The sequence below is a fragment of the Mastigoproctus giganteus genome, chromosome 10 (genome assembly GCF_048544385.1).
Source record: "Mastigoproctus giganteus isolate SK-2022 chromosome 10, ASM4854438v1, whole genome shotgun sequence".
NCBI lineage: Eukaryota > Metazoa > Arthropoda > Arachnida > Uropygi > Thelyphonidae > Mastigoproctus > Mastigoproctus giganteus.
In genome coordinates, this window is record NC_143584.1 from 208,293,893 (window position 1) to 208,320,706 (window position 26,814).

At 37.4% G+C, this 26,814-nt stretch overlaps 1 protein-coding gene across 1 annotated transcript in view; it reads right to left on the bottom strand.

Moving 5' to 3' along the window:
- Positions 1-26,814, bottom strand: part of LOC150079821 (serine/threonine-protein kinase/endoribonuclease IRE2-like) — an 80,227-nt gene that overhangs the window by 32,481 nt on the left and 20,932 nt on the right. The window contains exons 5-7 of the mRNA XM_090383242.1: positions 10,241-10,344; positions 7,975-8,174; positions 851-989 (exon numbers count right to left, since the gene is read on the bottom strand). Of these exons, the coding sequence (XP_090239368.1) occupies positions 851-989; positions 7,975-8,174; positions 10,241-10,344 (443 nt within the window). The remainder of the gene's footprint in view (positions 1-850; positions 990-7,974; positions 8,175-10,240; positions 10,345-26,814) is intronic.

Genomic DNA, 26,814 nt, shown 5'->3' on the forward strand with positions numbered 1-26,814 from the left:
TACTGGAACCTACCAATGACTGGGTACCATCGCAACTCAATCCAACACATTTGTTCCAATTGATTCCACTTTGAGTTATATAATTATTGATTAATTTAAAGTTTTTCAGCCATTGTTCTTGTTGGTAGGGGTTAACAAAACGAAAAATCTTCACTGACAGTGTCCTTAAAAGAAGGGCAACAAGATTGGTGAGAGGAACAAAGGGGTGCTCTTACCAAGAAGGGCTTAAGTTCTGCAAACTGCAGCACCTGGAAACTAGCCACATGTAAGTTGACCGGCTGAGTGAGGTGTAAGGCCTTGAATGGGTTGAGCAAGCTCAATGATATGGGATTGCTCAGATTAAGAACCTGAGGGGGGCATAGATTCAAACTGAAGAAAGACAGTTGTAATAGATGTGATTATAACAGAGGTATGGAAATTTGCCTTTAGCCAGCAGGTGGTTGATTGCTGGAACAGACTTCCATCTCTTGTTGTGGAAGTTGATAGCTTAAATAAATTTAAGGCTGAGCTGAGCATGCATTTGGAGTGAATGGATGGGTGAAATGGGAGTTTTTTTTTTTGTCTGATGCTGCATAAGCTTGCTTTCTTGCATCATATGCCTCAACTAATGCTAATGTTAAAATCATACCTTACAAAGCATATTAAATTGGTATTATCTGCAATGTCTGTACTTTCATCCACTTGTAAAGGAAAAAAATGGACAGCTTTGAATATGCTTTATGAGAGTTTCTTCAATATTATTTGCCATTTCCACAATTCTATGCTTTACCATATTATTTGATAATAAATAAATGCAGGATAATAAATGCAGCTGATTTTCTTTCTTTTTATAAAGGTGAGATGTAATTACTTTTAGTGTGGGAAGTATTAACTTTTCACCAATAGTATGAGAGTATGCTGTCTCAGCTATTAGTTTTGCAACTTCATATGAAACCACAACTAAGTCTGCGTTGCAACATCTCACGGAAACCATGTTTACAAAACTTTTTCTAGATGAAATATATTAATTTTTCTTATTAATGAAAAATTCCTTTGGCTCATTTGAGTATTCTGTATGCACACAATCTAACTGCCATTTCAGTTTTGATGGTTTCATGCATTCATTTGACAATGTTTCAAAACAAATAATGCACAATGGCATGTGGTGATCGCAGATAAAACCAAATTTTAAATAATCTTCATAATACTGCCTTGTCCAAGAGATTTTGGATTTCTTTTCCATGCTGTCAGTCTGACCACTTCCAGGGCATTTATTAATATTATTTCAATTATCTCTACTTATACAAGGCTGCACATCACTTGACTTATTAGGTGGACATTTCTTCAGCTGCTTATCCATATTAACAATGACAGGATGTTTATATAAATATTAAAAAATGTGTAATACTATGTATTAAATTTATCATTTCATAGGTGACAGCGATGAAAAAGAAAAAGACAACAATAGGCACGTAAACTCTGCTTGTCGAGTTTTCATTGACTGCTGATGACTGCAGTGTGGTTCGTAAGTTAGAGATCACAGGCAATCCGTCACCTCAGATGCAATAAATTTAATAAATTATAAAAGCTATATACCGTATAACTGGGTATATGGTATTTCATTACATTTTCATTTTTTCAGGAAATTCTCTTAGTTTTATGTAGGTATATTTCAAATAAGTTGTTTGCGGAGTGGTACCAGGCCGCAGACCACACTTTGGGAAACCCTGATACAGAGAGATGTACATTGATATACTAGAAAAAACATGATGTAACTGAAATTTGCTAATTGTTAACATGTATGCATTACTGTGAAAAAAAGTTGATTCCAATTATAACATAGTGGCTGTTGAATAAAGAAAGAACACTCTTGATTATAGCAGGAGTGCTGTAAAGGAGTTTACTGTATACACAATTCTCTTACCCAGTAATACTCCAATATACACAATATATGGGAGTATTACTGGGAGTTATAACAGAAGTTTACTGTATACACAATAGATACTCTCCCACTTTTAATGCTTTTCTCTTCTGACCACATCATCATCTTAAGGAATACCATGCATTTTTTAACATCTACAGTATAATTCTCCTGTTTAAAACACATTCCTGCTTATATTTCTTTTTTTAAAAAAATTACTGCAAATGAAACTGAAATACAACTCTCCTTCCTTTTGATTTTAGTGTTAGGAAAGAGACAGCAGAGATTAACTTCTAGGAACTGTTTATGGTGCAGTTTTTTTACTTCATGGAAGCTGTTTCTGGTGCAGGTGATGTTTATTTGATGCAGTATTTAACACAGGTCTTGTTTGTACTCTTTTCAGGTTTCATAAAATTCAACAATTGTTTGTCTACTTCCCCTGCTAGTGCAGATTTTTTTGTGCAAGTGTTTAACATATCATCAACAAAACATATTGAGTAGTCATTTTCAGTGGCAGAAAAATTACTAATTAATTTCATGAATGAGAGAATCATTATTATTATTATGATAATACTACATTTATAATACTCGAGTAAAATTAAATGCAACAAGGCATCATATCTTTAAGAGTATAATAATCTATATAACATTGGTGTAAACACACCACAGACAACTCTTAAACAAAAAAACTATGTTATTAGTGTGAAGGACATTATTTTATCTGTACCTCATATTGTGCTCTTCCTTCACAACGATTGTCATGTCTGCAATACCAGGGTACCTGTCCACCCACTGATGAAAGGCCAACAAGCTTGAAACGGTGCCTTCTGGGTGGTGGTGGTGCCCACTGAGAATAAGTAACAATAGTCTTCTCTTTTAGTAAAGATTATTTATTCGAGGTAGCGCAATACATGGCAACTCGTTGTGAAGGAAGAGCACAATTATGAGATCCCCAGGGGCTCACATTTGGTGAGTATAGGCTTGGCAAATCCAAGGTCCTGAGCTGAATATCATCATTCTTCTTTTCTTGGTGATTCTCTCTCTCTCTCTCTCTCTCTCTCTCTCTCTCTCTCTCTCTCTCAGGGGTAACACGGGATTTTTTTTGGCTGGTGCAGCATAAGCCTCAGGCCTCCTTGCACCTTATGACTAATAAAAATAATAATAATACAGATAAAATGATGCCCTTCACACTACTAACGTAGTTTTTTGTTTAAGAGTTGTCTATGGTGTGTTTACACCAATATTATATAGGTTATTATACTCTTAAAGATATTATGCCTTGTTGCATTTAATTTTACTTAAATATTATCACATACACCTGGCATATCTCATATTGTGGGATTATCTTCACAACTGGATTGTCATGTCTGCAATACCAGGGTACCTGCCCACCCACCGATGAAAGGTCAACAAGCCTTGAAATGGTTACCAGAGGAGCCTGATATTCACAGAGTTTCCGAGAATAGGTAACAACAGTCTTCTCTATTGGGGAAGCGTTGCCTATTCAAGGAATTTATGAGTTTTTGAGTAGTGTGAGTTGAAGGAGTTACTGTCCCTTTCATTCTTCTACACCATTTCTTTTCTTCTTCCACTCCTATTATAACTTTCCCTCTACTTTTTTGCTTTTCTAAGTCTAATAGGAACAAGTGGATAGTAGAGTTATTATCGCACACATATACAACTGCTAACTTGGGGGGGGGGGGATACACAGACTAAAAGGTTAAAAGTAGCCGCAGGCAGAGGTGAAGGTGATGCTTCCACAACTTCTATTAGAATAAGTAGTAACCTGGAGCAAGGGTTGCTGGGGGTTTCAGGGACTGATGGTAGTCATTGTGAAACAGGTGGGTATATGGGATGTGTCAGGGTAACTAGAAATAGGTGCATGTATACCAATGCTAGAAGTATAGTAAATAATTTGATGAATTTGAAGTGTTGATCAAGACATCAAAGGTGGATATTGTTGGGATATCAGAGTCGTGGTGTCACACTGATATTAGGAATGCAGAATTGGAATTTGTGGAGTACAATGTGTACAGAAAGGATAGACAGGATAGGGAGGGAGGGAGGGAGGGAGGAGGTGTCATGCTGTTAATTAAGAAAAACATAAAATCAAAAGAAGTACATCCAGTTGATATAGATGAACAGTGCACTGTTGAGTCAGTTTGGTGTGACATAAGCACTGCGAAAGCAAACATAAGAGTAGGAGTGTATTATAGGCCTAATGACTCGAATGAGTACAATGAATAGTACAGAGAAATAGAGTGGGCTAGTAAATCAGAATGTCTTATAATGGGGGATTTTAACTTCCCAGATATTGACTGGAGCTTGTGGGTTGGTCACTCAAACACTAGTAAGACTTTTGTGGATTTATTGGATGATTATTTTTTGCAGCAGCATGTTCGAGAGGCAACCAGAGAGGGTAATACTCTTGATCTGGTTATCAATAGTGATCATTCATGTATTAAGAATTTGCAGATAAAGGAACCACTAGGTGGCAGTGATCATAGTGTACTGACGTGGGATTTACTGAAAGATATAATTACCATCAGGGATAAAGGAAAGGGTTTTTGCTTCCGTAAAGGTGAGTACAGTGGTCTCAGACAGTTTTTAAATTCTGTACAGTGGGATCAACTGACGATGTTACCAACAGTAAATTCTAAGTGGGAAGCATTCAAGGAATTAATCGTGGAAGTTACTAAAGTTTCATACCTATTAAGAAATATTGTTCAAGATTTAGGCCGAAATGGTTATCAAATAAACTAATGAGACTCATGACAGAGAAGAAAAATGCATGAGATGCATATAAATTATCAAGCAGCTAAGAAGCCTATGGTAGATATAAGCTAGTCTGTAATCATGTCACAAAGGATGTTAGGCAAGCGAAGGCAGATTACGAGAAATCTTTGGCAAAGGATGCTAAGAAAAACAGCAAGGATTTCTTTACTTATATAAATTCTAAAAGGAAGGGGATGAATCTGATTGGTCCACTTGATATTGATGGTTCGACTGTTGATGATCCTGCTCAGATAGCAAACAAACTGAATGAGTATTTTGCATCTACATTCACACATGAGGAGTTATTAAGGTTTGAAAATGGCAGAAGGTTATCAAATTGTAGCAGGGTGCTTAATGATTTTGTAATAACTGAGAGCAAAGTGGAGGAGAAATTGTTGAAGTTAAACATAAGAAAGGCACCTGGAGTGGATGGGATCTATCCAGTTATATTAAAGGAGGCGGCAAAGCAACTAAGCAAACCCTTAGCCATAATTATGAGAGCATCCTTGGAATCAGGGGCGGTCCCCACGGACTGCAGATGTGCAAATGTATCCCCAATTCACAAAGGGGGGTTGAAGGGTGACACGAGCAATTACAGACCCGTTAGTTTAACTTCTGTTCCGGGTAAAATAATGGAGTCACTGGTTAAAAATGCATTGCAGGATCATCTAGAATAGACTGCAGCAATAATTCAGACACAGCATGGGTTTGTTAAGGGAAAGTTTTGTCTGACAAATTTGATAGGACATTATGATGTGCTTACAAAGGAACTGGATGCAAAAAATAATTTTGATATCATATATTTGGATTTCAGGAAAGCTTTTGACACTGTTGCGCACGGAAGACTATTGTACAAATTGGAGCAGAATGGTATTAAGGGTAAGTTGCTACAATGGATAAACGAATGGGTGAGAAGGAGAAGACAAGAGGGTGGTAATCAATGGGTGCTTCTCTTCGTGGACTAATGTTATTAGTGGAGTCCCACAGGGTTCGGTGTTGGGTCCACTGTTGTTTTGTGTATTTATCAATGATATTGATGAAGGTATATCAGGCTTAATGTCGAAGTTTGCAGATGACACAAAGGTTGGCAGGGTTGTTAATGACAGTAATGGCAGTGTGCTACTGCAACAGGATCTAGATAATTTGGGCAGATGGGCTAAGAAGTGGCAACTGAAGTTCAACCTTGACAAATGCAAAGTACTGCATATGGGTAGAAGTAACCCCAGAGAAACGTACCAACTGTGTGGTACTACACTTAAGGTGGTAGAAAATGAAAAAGACCTGGGAGTAATTGTGCAGTCAGATATGAAGTTTTCTGAGCAGTGCAAACATGCTGCCAAGGCATTTCATGGGGTTTTGTCAATGATATATAGGAATTTTGCTAGCAGGGAAAAGTAGGTGATTGTCCCTCTGTATAAGGCAATGGTCAGGCCTCGCCTTGAGTACTGCGTACAGGTCGGTCTGAAGGCCTCATTTTAGGAAGGATGTAGATTTGCTTGAGTGTGTACAGAGAAGGGCAACAAGATTGGTGAGAGGAATGCAGAGATCCTCTTACCAAGAGAGGCTTAAGTTCTGCAAATTGCAGCGGCTGGACTAGGCACCTGCGTGGTGATCTGATTGAGGTGTATAAGGCCTTGAATGGGTTGAGCACGCTGAATTCTGATGGGATACTTCCATTTGTTCAGATTACGAACCTAAGGGGTCATAAATTCAAATTAAGAAAAGACAGATGTAAAATAGATGTGCAGAAATTTGCCTTTAGCCAGCAAGTGGTTAATTGCTGGAACAAACTTCCATCTGTTGTTGTGAAAGTTGATAGGTTAAATAAATTTAAGGAGGAACTGGACAGGCATTTGGAGGGAATGGTGTGTTTTTTTTTTTTTTTTGGCTGATGCTGCATAAGCTCATACACTTGCTTTCTTGCATCACATGCCACTACTACTACTACAAACAAGCCCTGAAGCGGTCACCAGGGGGAGCCTGATATTCACGGAGTTTCCGAGATGGGGAAGCATTGCCTATTTGAGGAATTTATGAGTTTGAGTGGTGTGAGTTGGAGTTACTGTCCCTTTCATTCTTCTACACCATTTATTTTTTTCCACTCCTACTATAACTTTCCCTCTACTTTTTGCTTTTCTAAGTCTAATAGGGACAAGTGGATAGTAGAGTTATTATCCGACACATATACAAACAAGCCTTGAAATGGTGCCGTCTAGGTGGTGGTGTCCACTGAGATTAATAAGTAACAATAGTCTTCTCTTTTAGCGAAGCGTTACTTATTCGAGGTAGTGCAACACAAGGCAACTCGTTGTGAAGGAAGAGCACAATATGGGATACAGATAAAATGGTGCCCATTTCAACTTCATTAAAAGATACCAGACTTTAGCACAGATTGAGAAATTCGTAAAGTAGCTGAAATAATTTGAAATGTGGCTTGACTTTTATTGTAACAACGAAGCTCAGAGTTCATGTTTGTCTAAAGAAAACCCTTATACATATCTTCTTGCTGTTTTTTGCAGGCTGTACTTTCAAATGCAAGCTGATCTATTTTTTAACTTATCAAAGCTGCTTAAGCAGCTGATACTGGTTAAATAATCCATGTGCTAAAAGATCCTTTAGTTTTAGCTGCTGCATACTGATTGAATTGCGGGTAAATTATTTTTTTTTAATCAATACTTAACTCAGGTGCAGACTGGTTAGAACACTAAATCTCTCCCCCCTCCCATTTTTTGGCACCAGATTAAATGCTGGTTTTAACTAATGATTTTAAATGCAATTAAAGAACAAGAAAACTTAGAATTTCAATCTCTATTATAAAAGAGAATTGTAGCTAATATATTTTTACCACAGGTCCTTCTTATGAAGCTGCATCCCAGAAAAAAGTTTTCCAGTCTGCTCTTGGCTTAACTGTTTCATACATAATCCTTTGTGCGATGCTTCACCTTGTATATACAGAGAAATTCTGAATAAATATAATGAATCAAAACTTATTTTAGTGAAACAGACTAGGGCACACAGCTTTATTTTTTGGTTTTCTATCCCATAAAAATCCAAAAGAACTTCTCTATCCCTCAAACTCTTAGAACAGTTTTAAATCATATATTTTAGGACCCATTTGAGTGGCAGCATTCCCTTCCCTTCTGGGCACATAAAATAACTTCCTGGAAAAATATTCCAGTACAGAATCTCTATTTGTTGGTGCCAATTATGGAAGTAGAAGTTTTAATGAATAAAAATTTTAAATAAACAGAAAAAAAATATCATGTTAAGGAGTTCTGAAGTAATTTTACAAAACTTACTTAAAAATTTTTGTTACTGTTGGTCTATTGTGAGGAAGATGAGTTAATAATAACTGTAACAAATCATTAGCTTCATCATCACTATCAAGGTTCACAGGACAAGGCATTCCATATGCTATGTTTGTCTGACATTCTTCATCATTTCTTCCATATGGATGGGCTCCATCAGTTAGAATATAGTGCACTATCATACCTGCCACCTAAATTAATTCATATAAACATTATTAGACTTATTTACCATATAAAAGGCTTAAGTTTACTGCAAACTAATACTGCAACAGAATGCTTAATGCTGCAAATCCCAGATTTACCCCTCAAAATTTTTACTCCAATAAAAAATAATATTCTAGTAATGGATTTTCCACACTTCAGGAAGGTCCTCTACCATTATTAAAATAATGTGCTTTAAATATTTACTCCCATGCATCATCAGTATTCATACTAGAGACCCATTAGGAGCCTAAAATAATAACAGTAAGTTTTTTGCATTTTTCCCAACATAATTTTTTAACTTCATAGATAAAAAGATCTATAAAAAAAAACTCATGCCTTTAAACAATCATGGGTCTTACTGACAGCAAGATCCATTATCTTGGATAATGGATCTTGATATGATAATCAGATTAACCTAACATGGAATAGTCCCATCTAATTATTTAAATAATCCACTAGACACTATCATTAATAAAGATTTAGCAACCTTTACCTATAAAAAATTATAATTTGAAAAATTATGGGAATTTTCATTCAATTTTCTTTCTTTAAAAGTTGCTTATATTTTATTTTATAAAATTTGTGCAATAGTTTCCATATGTCTATAACAAGAGAAAAAAAAAAAAAAAAAAAAGAGAAATTTTCATTTTAAAGATCAAAAAAGTACACTTGTTTTAAAAATATATATTTTTTGAATCTTTAAAGTAATTGTTTCAAGTGAATCTTTGAATCTTTCAAATGTGGTAACAATTATAGATCAACTTATAACTACTGTATGATCTAGAGCTTTTAAAAACGTCTATAACAGTCCCATGCTATCCCTTTTTGCTCTAATAAACTAGCCAGTTCTTCGTTCATTCACCTTAGCACCTCATCTTTTCTAAATGGTGTATATTTGCATTTGTGGCTTCTATAACAGCAGCTTTAAAGCTAGTCCATAATTCCCAGTATTCACCTCTCCATACTATCTTTCTAGCTGATGGAAGCTTTGTAGCATCTGAGCCTGCCATAGTCTCCTTGAAATTTAAACTCTTGCTCCTAACTTTGACAACCAAGGTTTCATTTGTCATCATCCAGCTTAGATCACTCCCTGTCAACTGTACTACCAATCCTATGATACTAGCTGGATCACAGCTGAAGATCATGTCCAGCATATTCTTGCTCCAAGTACTTTTCCTAACATGACAATATCAGATAATCATCCAGCCAATTTAAAATTTCACTCTCATGGCAAGTTTCCCTCCCAATTTCCTAGTTTCAGTATTAATAGAATAGAAGGTGCCTTTATTATAAAGTATCATCTAATTTTTGTAAATCATAAACACATTATATTATGCTTGCTGCCAAAATATATAATCTCAATATGAAGTAATCAATAAGGTGAATGTTGTGTAATAGAATTTTAAAGTAATAAGCATATTAAAAAGGTAGGTTATACCCCTTTATTTTTCAATGTAAAGATGTTTGAGGAACTTGGAGCTTGAGTACCTCCCTTCTGCCTTATCTTTGCAAAAACAGCAATATTTATGAGCAACTTTGAAGACAACCTTCTCTGGCATTCTAAAGCAATCCCTAAAGTGATTTTGTTATGTTGATATTGTACTCACCACTTGACAATAGAGAAACAGTTTCTCGATCATTCCTTGAACATACAATAGCTTATTTCCATCTTAAGTTAAATAAAAAGAAGTGAACAATCCACTCCCATTTTTTGAATGTCCTGATCACCAGGCACCTAAACTCCCTAGGCAAATCTCTTAATGGAACTTCTGGTCCAATCACACAAAAACAGTGTTAAAAATCCCATATCAGAAAGGTCCTTATTATCAATAATAACTCATCTCATTTAACTGTGAAGTTACACACATTATGTTTTATTTCATATGGCACATATACATAGTCTATGTATATGTGCCATATGAAATTATCAATTGAGAAATGTGTGAAATTACTGTAATGTTAACATGGATGTCACCAAGTAAAAACAGAATATGAATAATTTTTAATACTTGATTGAGTTATTTTCAGTAATTTCCTTTACAAATAAACTTACAAGAATATCAGATGCTGCACAATACCCAGCTTTAGCTGCTTCTGGAGTCATTGCAGTAATAGTTTCAGGTGCCCTGTAGCTTAAATCAGAAACTTTAATCATCCCTATATATAATAAATTTTTTTTTTAATTTTTGGAATTAAATCATACTATTATTTTTATTTCTGTATAAAAAAATATTTATATTTCCTATAATGAAATTTTAGGAAATTTTAGATATTATAGGAAAATCATAGATACAATGAAATTTTTTAAAACATCTTTAAACACTAAATAACTGGCACATAACAAACCTGATGGCTTCTAAAATAGATCTTAATGTAAAATACATCTTAATGTAAAAATAGATAGTGAAACATGTAGCACCATATTAAAAATCTGTTAGCTTAGTATAGTATAGTATTATCAATTAATCTTATTAAATTTCATTGTCAATTAAATTGTACTTTTTTTTAACTAAATACATATATAGATAGATTTTACACATATAACATTATAAATTAATACATATAACTTGATAGGAGATATGAAAGTCATATAACGTGACTTAGAGATAATACTCGATACTGAAATATATATACAGGACGATTCTAAATTATTGTTGGGGTTTCTGTGGCCTATAATTTTCAAACCGGAAAAAACAAAATAAAACTGCTTACGGAATATGAAAGTATAACTTAAAAAGTTTTATTACCTATATAATCAATACTGCAGAATGCTAAAAACTTCAACATGCGTGCCTTTCATGGCATGCAAGAGGTCAAGTGATATTCAAATTTCCCTCCAAGTGTTCTCCAGAATTTCCTGTGTAACTGTTTCAATTGCAGCAACAATTCTGAGGTTCAGTTCATCGAGGGAGGTGACAGGAGTCTTGTAAACAATGTTCATCACATATCCTCATAGGAAGAAATCAAGTGGTGTAAGATCGGGTGAGCATGGAGGCCATGGAATGGAGGTCGAGAAATTCTTGGTCAATAAGAGCCCAATGTGGCAGTGCACCATTTTGCTGGAACACCACATTTGACTGATGATTTTCCAACTGGGGTAACAGATACAGCTGTAGCATGTCCAGATAGGTCACTGCTGTCATTGTTTTTTCTGAAAAGAAAAAGGGCCCCAAAACTTCTAAAAATGACAAAGCACACAAGACATTGACCTTTGGACTATCTCTTTTGAATTCTCGAATGGCATGAGTTTTCTGATCCACATATTCTGCAGTTATGATGATTTACCCTCCTTAATACGTAAAATGTTGCTTCATCACTAAATCTTCATCTCTGAAGGCAAATTTCATCAGCTTCGATGTTTGACAAAATGTCTTGGGAAAATTGGAAACAGCGGGGTTTATCGTTCAACTTTAAAGCCTGCACAATCTGCAGTTTGTAGGCATGGAGGTGAAGGCAGTTATGAACAACCATCCAAACAGTCGTTTGTGGTATACCTAACTGCAAAGAAGCTTGTCTAGTTGATTTTTGTGGGCTTCAAGAAAATGCTTCGTGGATTCGATCAACATCTTCCTGCGAAATGCTCAGTCTTCCCACTCCTTTTCAGTGCAGAACACTACCAGTCTCTTGAAATTGCTTTGACCAACATCGGATAGCATTATCTGAGGGTGGATCTTTTCCATACTGAGTTCTGTAACGACATTGCGTTGTGATAACAGACTTTGTTTCGAAAAACCAAAGTATGCACATTGCCTTCTCTTGAACAGTTGCTATTTTGAAGTAATGCCCTCAATATCTCCTAGACATCAGTGTGGCGAGTACAGCATTGCCAAATAAAACTTTTGGAGTTACACTTTCATATTCTATAAGTAGTTTTATTTTGTTATTTCCAGTTTGAAAATTATAGGCCACGGAAACCCTGACAATAATTTAGAATTACCTTGTATATAGTGTTATAACTGCATTGGGATATAAGTTTAGAGTTATATTTTTGTATTGAAATTTTATCTGAAATTGAATTGAAATCATTACTCAGACCAGATCAGAAAAGACTCAAGATAATGGGAGTGCTGTGGCTCAGGGGAGAACTGATGTTGTCCTCTGAATCACAGCCTTTTGAAATGTATTGCTTGTTTGGTGTTTGTGGACAATCAGGAACAGGACATGATATTGCCAAGGGGAATGTCTTTGTGTGTGCGTGATGTAAGGAGTGTGAGGAAATCAGGTGCCGACTCAGCATTGTTATGGGCCTATACGAGAGCTTGAAGGACAGGGTGGATGCCATCGAAGCATTTAAATTGAGGGGCCCCATCAAGCTCTCAGCTGTCCACATCAACGCTGGAGATTGCACTTCAACATCACGCAACACAGTAGCAACTCTCAAGGCAGAATGCACTGGTCTAGCAGGAGCTAGTAGTTGTCGGTGACTCTATTGTCAGGGAAATGGGAACATATTGTGGCAAAAGGATAGGTGGAACAGGACCGGAGTATGTTGGTCAAAACATCAAAGACAAATATTGTTGGGATATCATAGACATGGTGTCACACAGATATAAGGAATGCAGAAATGAAATTTGGGGAGCAGAATGTGTACAGGAAGGACAGACAGGATAAGAAGGGAGGATGGGTTATGCTATTAGTTAAGAAACACATAAAATCCAAGGAAGTACAACCAGTCAACATGGCTGGACAGTGCAGTGTTGAGTCAGTTTGTTGTGACACAAACACTGGCAAAGCAAAATGGAGAGTAGAAGCGTGTTATAGGCCTAATGACTCTGATGAGTATAATAAACAACTGTACAGAGAAATAGAGTGGGCCACTAAATCAGAGTGTCTTATAATGAGCGATATTAATTTCCCAGATATTGACTGGAATTTGTGGGTTGGTCATTCACACAATAGCAAGGCTTTTGTGGATTTATTAGATGATTTTTTTCTATAGCAGCATGTTCGGGAGGCAACTAGAGGGAGTAATACTCTTGATCTGATTATCAGTAGTAATTCTTCATGCATTATGAATCTGCACATAAAGGAACCAGTTGGTGGCAGTGATGACAGTGTGCTGAAGTGGGATTTACTTAAAGAGGTAGCTACCATCAGGGGTAAAGGGAAGGGTTTTTGCTTTTGTAAAGGCAACTACAGTGGTCTGAGACAGTATTTAAATTCTATGCGGTGGGACCAACTGATGATGTTACCAACAGCAAATTCAAAATGGGAAGCATTCAGAGAATTAATCTTGTAAGCTACTAGGCTTTACATACCAACTAAGAAATATTGTTCAAGGTTTAGGCCTAAATGGATGTCAGATGAACTAATGAGACATATGGCAGAGAAGAAAAATGCATGGGTCACAAAGGAGATTAGGCAGGCAAAGGCAGATTATGAGAAATCCTTGGCAAAGGATGCAAAAAAAAACAGAAAAGAGTTCTTTACCATGCAAACTCTAGAAGGAAAGGGATGAATCAGATTGGTCCACTTGATATTGATGGTTCAACAGTTGAGGATCCTGCTCAGGTGGCTAACAAACTAAATGAATATTTTGCATCTACATTCACACATGAGGAGTTATTCAGGAAGGGGAATGCCAGAGGTGACTTAAACTCTGGCAGTGAGCTAGATGATTTTGTAATACCTGAGAGGAAAAATTGTTGAAGATAAACATAAAAAAGGCACCTAGAGTGGCTGGGATGTATCCAGTTATATTAAAGGAGGCAGCAAAAGAAGTAAGCAAACCCTTAGCCATAATTATGAGAACTTCCTTGGACTCAGGGGAGGTACCAAATGGACTGGAGATGTGCAAATGTGACCCCAATTCACAAAGGGGGATCAAAGGGCAACACAACTAATTACAGACCTGTTAGTTTAACTTCTGTTACAGGGAAATTAATGGAGGCACTGGTTAAAGAAGCATTGCAGAATCATCTAGACAAGACCTCAGGTATAGCTCGGTCACAGCATGGGTTTGTTAAGAGGAAGTCTTGTTTGACCAATTTGATTGGATACTATCATGTGGTCACAATGGAACTGGATGCAAAGAATAATTTTGATATCATATATTTGGATCTTAGAAAGACTTTTGATACTGTTGCACATGGACTGCTGCACAAATTGGAGCAGTGTGGCAATAGAGGCAAATTGCTGCTATAGATAAAGGGATGGGTGAGTGGGAGACAACAGAGAGTGGTAATCAATGGACACTGCTCTTCGTGGACTAATGTTGTTAGTGGAGTCCCCCAGGGTTCAGTGTTGGGTCCATCGTTGTTGTCTGTATTTATTAATGATATTGATGATGGTATATCAGGCTTAATGTCCAAGTTTGCAGACGATACGAAGGTTGGCAGGGTTGTTAAGGACACTAATGATAGTATCCTGCTGCAACAGGATCTAGATAAGTTGAGCAGATGGGGTGAGAGGTGGCAACTGAAGTTTAACATTGACAAATACTGCATATCGGAAGCAGTAACTCCCATATGCTTCCCATATGTACTGCATATGGGAAGCAGTAACTCCAGAGTAACATATCAACTGTGTAGTACTACAGAGTTGATATAACACGCTCTGACAGTGGTAGAGAATGAAAAGGACCTGGGGGTAATTGTGCAGGCTGATAGGAAGTTTTCTGAGCAGCGCAGACAGTCTGCAAGAGTATCTCATGGTGTCTTGTCAATGATATACAGGAATTTTTTTAGTAGGGATAAGGAAGTGATTATCCGCTTGTATAAGGCAATGGTCAGGCCACACCTTGAGTACTGTATACAGGTCTGGAGGCCTCATTTTAAGAGGGATGTAGAGCTTCTGGAATGAGTGCAGAGAAGGGCAACAAGATTAGTGAATGGAACAAGGGGTTGCTCTTACGAAGAAAGGTTTAAGTTTTGCAAATTACAGTGTCTGGAGACTAGTCACCTGTGAGATGATCTGATTGAGGTGTATAAAGCCTTGAATGGTTTGAGCATACTGAATGCTGATGCAATTCTTCCTTTTGCTTAGAATAATCGCCTGTGAGGGCATATATTCAAATTGAGGAAAGACAGTTGTAGGATAGATGTGCGGAAGTTTGCTTTTAGCCAGCAGGTGGTTGATTGCTGGAACAAACTTCCATCTGTCATTGTAGAAGTTGATAGCTTAAATAGATTCAAGGCAGAACTAGACAAACATTTGGAGCGAGTGGATGGGTGAAATTAGGTTTTTTTTTTTTTTGGCTGATGCTATATAAGCTTGCTTTCTTGCATCATGTGCCTTTACTAATGCTAAAGGCTATGAACTCTAAAGGCAAATAATTTTTAGCTTTGGAAACAAGTTTTTTGTTAAATTTTTTCACTTAATTAATGAATTTTTCACATAATGAATTTTGTTCAATAAACAGTTTAACAGTCCTAGTCACATTTGTGAGCTTATTTTTAAATTTAGCTTGAAATTTTGTAAGTTATGACTTAATGATATCTGCTTCATAGAGCTTTTGTATCAGTGATTTGGCTTGAATATTGAATCATATAACTAGTAGCGTAGAGTATGGTAGTGGAATTGTAATGTTTTAATTGGGGTAAATAAGTAGTTGGTAAACATGTTTAGTTGGCTTTTTTTTTTTTTTTTTTTTTAGCAAAGAATTCAATTTCTAGTAATGCAATAACTAATTTAAAACTTTAAATTTAATGGCATAAAGTAATACACACAATGTAAACTTGAGAGCGTAATAAGTATTATTGCATTTAGGTGTCTATTAGTTTAGTGTAGTATTCTCATATTAAATTGAATTTAAACATGCCTAAGATTAGAACAACAAAGCAAAAGGCTGAAAGTAGCAGGAGTATTTGGAACAGAACATGATACAGCCAAAAATAAGGAGCAAACTCAACATTCTGATGGGCATTTATGAGGGCTTGAAGAAAAGTATGAATGCCCTCAAAGAATTAAAATGGGGACCCATCAAGCTCTCAGCTGTCCAACACAATGCCAGAGCCTACACTTGTACATCAGGCAACACAGCAGCAATCCCCAAGGCAGAACGCACTGGTTCCTCATGAGGTAGTTATTGTTGGCGAATCTATTTCCAAGGAAATGGAAAATATATTGTGCAAAAAAGGATACATAGAATAGAACCAGGGTGTGTCTGCTGGGGGCAAAGGTAGATGACAATGTAGAGCAGATATCATCTTTTAAGCAGAAAAAAATCATTGTTGTACATGTTGGCACTAATGATATTAACAGTAGGAAATATCAAGATTTACTTAACAAATACAGGGCAATGTTGAGAAAAAGTTGCAAGTTAGGATTAAATTTGAAAGCGCCTGCAGTTTTGCCGAGACAAGAGAGGAAGAGCTTTGTTAATCAGTTTAGCTCTGGAGTGACTATGCAAGGCTCATGGGGCAGAATTTTTCTCCGCATGGTTTGTGCTTATTAACAGGAGAGACTGTTTTTACAGGGATGGAATACACCTAAATAGAAGGGGTGCAAGAATATTTGCAAATGTGAAGCAGTGTTAGATGGGACAGAAAACTGCTAGCTTGGGGGGGGGGGGGGAGGTACACAGAATAATAGATTAACTAGAGCTGCAAGCAGAGAGAAAAGTGATTCTTGCATTGCTTCTATTGGAACATGAAACAGCATGGAAAGCAAGGTGTCAGAGATTAAGTGCTGTTGTGAGCCATCATTCATGCAACAAGTATAGGATGGGCTATGTTAGGATAATTAAGAGTAAGAACAGGTGCATGTATATTTGCATGTACACTAATACGGTTCTTTATTTACTTATTTATTTCAAATTTAAATTTTTTTTTTTTTTATGTGAACCCCAAACACGAGAGGTATTAGAACCTATAGTACTTAGTACCGTGCTTGGGTTGGAGGGTGAGAAGACGAAAGAAGATATTTGTTGACATTGGACTTGAACTTCTGTAGATTGTAATTTTCAGGAAATACGTATGAAGGAAGGTTGTTCCAGAAAACGGCAGTTGAATGAATAAATGAGTAAGATGAAAAGTTGGTTCTGTGGGTTTGAAGTTGGACAGTAAATGGATGTTGGCTGGTGGCGGCACGTGTTTGGACTGTTTTGAAAGAGAGAGCGGGAATTATAGAAGCCAGTTCAGAAGAACACTACCCATGGAAGTATCTGTAGAAGAGGCATGCAGCAGAAACAGTACATCTATAAGAAAGCGAGTGGAGAGATTCTGTTAGAGATGAATCATTAATTAACCTAATTGCCCTCTTCTGAATGGAATCAAGAAGCCTGAGAGAGGTTTTGGGGGCACCACCCCAGATGTGGGAACAATATTCCATGGCAGGGTGGATTTGCGATTTATACAGAGTGAGCAGCTGCTTGGAAGTAATGCCGAGAGTGAAAGAGAAAACCAAGTTTTTTAGATGCAGAGGAAGCAATATTTGTAATGTGCTTGTGCCAAGAGAGATTAGAAGTCAGGGTAATCCCCAAAAGAGATATATCATTTTGCCTAGAAATCGGAGCATCACTAAAGATAAGCATAGGAGCAGAAGAATCCTTTTTTGCGAGATATAAGACAAGACTGAGTTTTAGAAGGGTTGAAATCAACTAAGTTGTCTTTGCCCCACTGGAGAATTACCTGAAGATCGGCATTTAAGGAATTGGTAGCAGATTTTCGAGAAGTTGAAGCTGATTGAGCAGGACAAGGTTTCTCAAAATGGAAAGTTGAATGCAATGTGCTATCATCGGCAAAACTATGGATAGGATTTCCAGTCAATGGAAGAAGGTCATTGATATACAAAAGGAAAAGAGTGGGGGAAAGAACTGAACCTTGAGGGACACCGGCATTAGTGAAGTTAGAAGACAGAGAGCCATCAACCATCACCCTCAGTGAGCGATCAGAGAGAAAACTGGATAACCAATTACTAAAAACAACAGTTGGCAAACCATAAGATGGAAGCTTGTTTAGAAGACCTTTATGCCAAACACAATCAAAAGCCTTTGAGATGTCAAGAGCAACTACTTGTGTTTCACCGAACCTTTCCATTGAAGTAGTCCATAAATGGGTAACATAAGCCAGAATATCACCAGTGGATCGACACTTACGGAATCCATACTGGCGATCGTTGATCAGACGGAAGGTTTCTAGGTAGTTTAAGAGTTGGCGGTTAATTGATTTCTCCATTACTTTAGAAAGAGTAGAAGTAATTGCAATGGGATGATAATTGGATGGGAAGGATTTGTCATCCTTTTTAGGAACTGGCTGGATATAAGCAAATTTCCAAGCAGAAGGAAAAACACCTTTGGAATAAGAAAGTGAAAAAAGGCGGCAAAGAATAGGAGTAAGTTCAAGGAGCACAGGTTTTGAGAACAAGTGGAGAAATACCATCAGGACCTGGAGCTTTCTTAGCATCAAGATTCATCAAAATCCTTCTGATATCCTTTTGACGGAAGACCACAGGAGGCATTGAATGGAGTGTGTTGGGAATGGTGGGAGGTGTTTTACCAATATCATTAATACATGAGCTGGAAGAAAAATGGGATGCTAGCAGGTCAACTTTATCCTTGGCTGAAGTGACAACAGAACCATCTGGTTTGGACAGAGGTGGGAGCAGAGATGGGCAAAAGTTGCGGCCAATAGCTTTGGCAAGAGACCAGAATGCTTGGCTACCATTAGGGCAAGAAGCAAGTTTTCTACTCTTAGTATATTCAAACTCTAGTTTGGACTGATTAATAACTGCTTTACAAGTGTTCCGAACTTTGGTGTAGGCAGAAAATGAAACTGAAGAATTAGAAACAAGCCAATTACGATATGCAACATTCTTCTCTTGAACAGCCTTACAACATTTATTGGAAAACCAAGGTTTAGATAAGGGACGAGGTTTTAAAGTGGAGTGTGGGATAAAGGATTCCATTCCTGCAAGAATAATTTCACTGACACGATCTGAGCAAATGTTGACATCAGAAGTTTTGAAACAGTAATCCGACCAAGGAAAAGAAGAAAAGAAGTCTCGCAGGTCATCCCATTTTGCATTCTTGTAATGCCAAACAACATGAGGTTGGGAATAGCCATGAGATAAAGGTTCCATTGGAGAAGAGACAATTGCCAAGTTGTGGTCTGAAGTGCCTAAAGGACCTCTCACTTCGACCGTGTACTTAGAAGGGTTGTTTGTGAGAAAAAGATCAAGCGTATTGGCTGTATGATTACGATTGTCTGGTATTCTTGTAGGTAAATGAAAAATCTGTGCTAGGTCATTAGTAATTGCAAAATCCTCAGCATCTCGACCTGCTGGGTCGGTGTGACTAGAAAACGGAAGCCAGCTGGAGTTGTGAACATTAAAATCACCAAGGAAAATTACCTCACTGTTAGGAAAGTTGGACTGGAGAAAGTCAAGTTGCAAAGAGAGGAAGTCAAAGAGCTCCAAGTGATTAGTGGAGTTGAGAGAACGGTAGAGACAACAGATGAATTTGACACAATGAGGTAGAGAGATTTTAAGCCAGAGAAGATCAAAGAGAGGAGATTCCAAATTGCCAAGTCTCTGACAGGGAATATCAGAACGGACATATGCACAAGTACCACCTTTGAAGCGAAAGGAATCATACAGCGAATAATTTGGGCATCTGAGTCGAGCAGTAGTTGAATCAACCGATAACTGAGATTCTGTCAGAAAAAGTACATGGGGTTTGGCAGACTGCAAGTGGAAATGGACATCGTTGAGATTAGAATTGAGACCACGTATATTTTGTGAAATGAATTAGGAAGTCCTTGGGAGGTTTAGATATTTTCGCAGATAAGCTTGCTCTATTAGTTTGACAGTTCATGGTGTATTCAATAGTAAGAAAAAGTGGGTGGGACATGCTGTATGAAGTAATGAAATTTTTGGATATGGCATACACGTGGTAAGAATATACCCAGATACTTGACGTAAAGTGGCCTCGACAACGCTCCCTGCATACACACTACTCTGACTCCCTCCAGTCACTATCTGGCAGAGTAGAGGTAGCAAGATTATACACTAGCTGATCCGGAAGCCTTCTAGAGAGTTACCAATAGGTTCGGTCCAGTGTACTAACTAGCGGCTGGCCGGCCTGCGAACACCGTTTTAGAGCTGTACCCTCGAAATGTAAGGAATACTGGATCTCGCCATGCCGTTCATCATAACCTCAAAAGTCATCAATCATACTGCATGATGGAAGAGATAGGGAAGGGTTGACCGGAACTTAGCTCTAGAGACTAAACATGGGTTCCATCACTTCAAGCCTCCAATAAGTAAAGTGGTATTTCACCGGTTGATGAGAGTCATCTACCACCTTATTTACTATGGTAAATAAATTTAAATAGTAAATTTAAATTTACTATAGTAAATATACTATAGCATAGTATATTTACTATATTTACTATAATAGTAAATAAATTTTAAGAACCGTCAAGTCTTCAAATGCAGCATTGTAGGGATGTCACCTAGACATTATGGATGCAGAGTTTGAACATGTGGAAGTACAATGTGTACGAAAGGACAGAAGGGTGAGGATTATACTCTTAGTTAAGAAGCATATTAAAAGCTACTAGGCTTTTCATACCAAGAAATACTGTGTGAGGCTTAGACCTAAATGGATATCAGATGAACTGATGAGACATGTGGTAGAAAAGAAAAATGTACGAGCTGCATATATAATATCAGGTAATACAGAAGACTACTGTAGATATAAACTAGTCTGTGGGAAGTCACAAAGGAAGCTAGCAAAGCTAAGGCAGATTACAAGGTGTCACTAGAAAAGAAAAACAGCACAGAATTCTTTGCTTATATTTACAGGAAGGAAGGGTTTGAATCACATCAGAGAGAGAGACATGGTGTTACTCAGACATAAAGGATGCAGAGTTTGAACATGGGGAGTACTATGTGTACAGAAAGGACAGATAAGACAGGAGCAGGGAGGGATTATGCTCTTAATTAAGAGACATATCATATTAAAAGCTACTAAGCTTTTCATACCAACTAAGAAATACTGTTTGAGGCTTAGACCTAAATGGATGTCAGATGAACTGCTGAGATGTGGCACAAAAGAAAAATGCATGGGCTACATACAAAGTATCAGGTAATACAGAAGCCTATAGTAGATGTAAAATAGTCTGCAGTCAAGTCACAAAGGAGGTTAGGAGAGCTAAGACCGATTATGAGAAGGCAATGGCAAAGAAAAGCAGCAGAGACTTCTTTGATTATATTAACAGCAGAAGGAAGGGGTTGAATCACATTAGTTCACTCAATGTCAATGGTGTAATTGTTGCTGATCCTGCTCAGGTTGCTAGAAAACTGAATAAATATTTTGCATTTACATTCACAAAGAAGAATTCTTTAAAGAAAGGGATGTCAGAAGTCTGTAAAACTCTAACAGGGAGCTCTAAAACAATCTTATGTTGAAATTAAACATAAGAAAGGCATCTGGATTGATAAATCTATCCAATGATATGAAGCATGGCAGCAAAGAATGTAAGCAAACTCTTAGTCATAATTATGAGAGCATCTTTGGATTCAGGGATCCTGTGGACCAGAGATGTGTAAAAAAGGTAAAGTGCAGCCATTATCAACTCACTGCAGGATGGAAGCCTCCTCAACAATTCATGCTGAGGGAAAATGGACCATAATCTGCCACGCTGGTCCAGTGTGGGTTGGTGTATCGACCGTATTCAGCAGTCAGGAGCTTGAACCCCGGTCTACTCAAAGAGCGTGTGGTACTGCACTCCCACTCCTGACCACTTGGCTATGGAGATGTGTAAATGTATCCTTAATTCACAAAGAGGGATCAAAGGATGACATGAGTAATTACAGTCAGCTTAACTTCAGTTGCAGGGAAAATAATGGAGTCACTGGTTACAGAAATAATGCAGGACCATCTATACAGGAATGCAACTATACTGTAGTCACATGGATTTCATAAGGGGCAATTCTCATCTAACCAATCTGATTGGATACTATAATCCTTTGTGAATGAAAGTATCAAATGAACTAGATGCAAAAAATAATTCTGATATCACATACTTAGATTTCCAGAAGGCTTTTGATACTGTTGTAATAAAAGACTACAGTATAAATTGGAGCAGTGTAACATTAAGGGAAAGTTACTGCTATGGATAAAAGGATGGTTGAGTGAGAGAAGACAGCAAGTAGTTACTGACTCTGAGTCGAAGTCAGAGTGATGCAGACTCCACTAATTTTATTAGTGGAGTCCCCCAAGGGTTCACTGCTGGGCTCATTGTTGTTTTCTATATTTATTAATGATATTTATGAGGGTTTATCAACCTTAATGTCTAAGTCTGTAGATGATACAAAGGTTGGCAGGGTGATTAATAACAGTAATCAAAGTATGCTACTGCAACAAGGTCTAAAATATTAGGCAAATGTTCTGAGAAATGGCAATTGAAGTTTATCATTGACAAATGCAAGATACTGCATGTGGGTAGAAGTAATCCCAGATTAACATACCAACTGTGTGTAGTACTAAAGTATAGTGGAAAATGAAAAAGACCTGGTGGTAATTGTGCAGTCACATATGAAGTTCTCTGAGCAATGCAGCTAAGGCTGCCAGGACATCTCATGGGGTGTTGTCAATGATATACAGGAACTTTGCTAGTAGGAATAAGAAGGTAATTACTCCATTGTACAAGGTAATGGTTAGGTTGCATCTTGAGCACTGCATACAGGTCTGGAGGCCTCATTTCAGGAAGGATGTAGATCTGTTGTAACAGGTACAGAGAAGGGTAATGAGATTGGTGAAGGGAATGAAAAATTGCTCTTACCAAGAAAGGCTTCAGTTCTGCAAATTGCACCATCCAAAGACTACGCACCTGCGAGCTGATCTGACAGGCGTTTAAAGCTTTAAGTGGACTGAGCATGCTCAGTGCTGATGGCTTTCTTCCTCTTGATCAGACTATGCACAGGAGGGAACATAAATTCAAATTAAGGATTGTTGCACAATAGATGTGCTGAAGTTTGCCTTCAGCCAGCGGGTAGTTGATTGTTGGAACAATCTTCGATCTGTTTTTGTTGTGGAAGTGGGTAGTTTGAATAAATTCAAGGAAAGAGATGGACAGGTGATGTGGTGTAAGATTCCTTTTTTTTTTTTTGTTCTGATGCTCTTATAAGCTTGCCTTCATGTATTGTATATGAGAGTATAAAGAGAAGTCATTCACAGACTTTGCCAGTCTGGCATTATTGTTAGAAAAACAATTTCCATTTGTGAGTTTTTTATAAGTCTTTTCTGGACTACTGTCATGATTGCTTTGTCCTAGCATAACGAGAGGTTTTTGGTCTATAAGTTATTCAAATTGGTCAGCTTATTCCCATATTGTCAGCTTATCTTTATTTGTTCAGAAGCTATATAGCTGGTTCTCCACTAAGAGATTATACCATGAGAAGATGAGACGTGTACACTGGATCTGGATGCCCTTTCTCAGCCCATCCAAATATATCTAGGTCTTGTTCCCAAAATACCAAATGGGTAGGGAGTCATTTTCTATTTACCAATTCCTCTTTCCCAAATCATGGAAGTTATTTAAATTTCTATTGTAATGCTTGGGAAAGAGTTATGCTGATGATCAGTAAATTTGTTCCTATGGAAACTTGACTTGTAAATACATAATGTTGATATTTATATGGTACTGTATGTTATTTAATCAATGTGGTTCTCAACAAGCTTCAGTGCTAAAAGTTTATGTATTTTGCATTTAACATTTCATCCTTGAGATATCTGATAGAAAGGAATGTGCAAGCAATGCTGTTGTTTTAAAGAAATGTAACAGAAAGCTCAATGCATTAGAGGTGAAGAAATAAGTGATAACATTTGGTAAGGATAAACTTTTGAAGTCTGGAGTCAGAAGGAAATTGGATACTGTTTACATAACTGTTGATGTAACATATCTAGAAACAATTCCTAGATATGTTACATCAACTTACAACATTACTGAATCAGTAATGGATGTAGAAATTTAAAGTGCACCCTCACTGCAATCAACACATAAGAAAAGAGAATTTGTAGCTGAGATGGAAATACCTTTAATGTTTTGGATTGAAGAATAAAACATGCAATGCCATGTGTTTTAAACCTTAACACCATTCAGGCTAATGCTTTGAGGCTTTCTGACACAGTAAAAGATCAGTGTAGAGAAGTATTCAAGGACGAAAGTTTCAGTGCAAGGAATGATTTATGCATTTCAAAGAAAATCTGCTAGTGCAGTGACAGATGAAGATTTTTCCAAGAGACTAGCAGAAGAGGCTCTTGTTCCAGGCATGCTTTCAATATTAATGAGACAGTTTTTTGTAAGAAGATGCCTTCAAAGAAAATCTATCAGACAGAAGAAAAATAAATGCCTGGTTTTAAACAAGGAAAGGGCAGACTAACCCTTTTGCTCAGTTTAAATGCTGCAAGTGATTTCAAGCTTCATAGTATTGCTGTCCAGTGACGGAACAGAGGCGGGGTACAGTCAGTGTTACCTGATCAAAAAAATAAATCTGCTAGTGAAGTGACAGATGAAGATTTTTCCAAGAGACTAGCAGAAGAGGCTCTTGTTCCAGGTACGCCTTCAATGTTAATGAGACTGAGTGTTTTGTAAGAAGATGCCTTCAAAGAAAATCTGTATCAGACAGAAGAAAAATAACTGCCTGGTTTTAAACCAGGAAAGGGCAGACTAACCCTTTTGCTCAGTTTAAATGCTGCAAGTCATTTCAAGCTGAAACCCTTGCCTGTTTATCATGCTGAAAATCAAAGCATGTTCAGGGATTATATTCAAGGGAAACTTACATCTGGAAATTCAATCCAGGAGTCTGGATAACTGGAGCCCTTTTCGAGAAGTCATTCACAGACTTTGCCAGTCTGGCATTATTGTTAAAAAACAATTTCCGTTTAAAGCATTATTACTCTGGACATTCTCCACACCTTGTTGAGCCAAATTGAACACAAAGGTTGCCTTCCTGCTACAGTAGTGATGTTGATGTAAGTACATCAACTACTGGAGTGGTGATGTAGATTCATCACCATTCCAGCTCATGGACAAAGGAGATGACTGCTTCTTTTAAAGCATATTACCTGAGAAGAACATCCAGACTATCAAAACAACAGGCCAGAACAGAATCCTGAAAGAATTTTTGAAAAGATCCATCATTATGGATGCAGTGAAGAATACTGGAGTCTTGGAAGCAGGTTAAAGGACCCCCCCTCAACTGTAGCCAGAAATTGTTACTGGTTTACTAGCATTTGAAGATCAGATGGGAGAGATCACTGCTAATATTCTGGAGATGGCTGGTGAACCGCAATCAGATGATCACACCTCAATTAAAGAGAGTCTGTTAGAAGATGCCATGACAACCCAGCAGATGAATACATGATTTGGAAGCTGTCATGGCAATATGCAGAAATGGATCCCAATTTGGAATATAGTGCCAAGATTAACAACGTGATATTCAATACCTATGCTTGGTATGGAGTAATTTCACTGAGAAAAAGGGCAGCTAAACATACTTATCTGGGTATATTCCTCAAAAAGAATCAGGTGAAAGGCAAAAGGCATTCACTACCATAACAACAGGTGGAAGTTTGCTCCAACAATCAATCTTCAGCCAGTGGGCAGCTGATTGTTGGAAAAACTGACGCTGTGGAAGTGGCCAGTTTGAATAAATTCAAAGGATAACTGACAAATTATTGTAGGGAATAGACAGGTGATGTGGGAATTTTTATTTTTGGCTGACACTTTATAAGCTTGCTTTCTTGCATCATTTGCTAATATTTATACTAGGTAACTTTCAGATGGTTACTAATACTAGGTAACTTTCAGCAAAAATAGGCTCTTCCAGATGACATGATTATGATAGAGATGTTCCTTTTCTTCTACAGTATTTCATCCATATCAAGTCAGAAATTGAGAAGAATCAAGGCAAAAACTTTCTAAACATTATCATTGTACTTTATATTAGGTGCCAACTCGGCATTCTGATGGGCATCTGAGAGTTTGAGGTGTAGGGTGGATGCCCTTGAGGAAATTATTAAGAGAGGCCCATCAAGCTCTCAGCTGCCTAACTCAACACCAGAGCTCACTCCTGTGCATCAGGCAACACAGCAGCAATCTCCAGGACATAATGTGCTGGTCCCACAGGAACTAGTTATTGTTGGGACTATTGTTAGGGAGATGGGGAATATCAGGGGCTCACGTTTGGTGAGTATGGACTTGGCACACCCAGAGTCCTGAGCTGGATATCATCATTCTTCTCTTTCTTGGTGATTCCCTTCTACTTCTCTCTCTCTCTCTCTCTCTCTCTCTCTCTCTCTCTCTCTCAGGGTAACTCGTAATTTTTTTTTTTTTTTTTTTTTTTTTTGACTGGTGCAGCATAAGCCTCAGGCTTCCTTGCACCATATAGCTAATAATAATAATAATATTAGACAAAAAAGGATAAGTGGAACAGGACCGGGGTATGTCTGCCAGGGGCAAAAATTGATGATGTTGTAGAGCAGATATCATCTTTTAAGGGCACAAAAGGTGATATTGTACACATTGGCACTAATGACATTAAGAGTAAGAGATCTGCAGATTTACTTAACAAGTACAGGTCAATGTTAAAAAAAAAAGTCGATAGGGTTGAATTTGAAAGTGTCTGCAATTCTGCCAGAACACAATAGGAGGGAGTATATGATGAGAGCCATGTCAATCA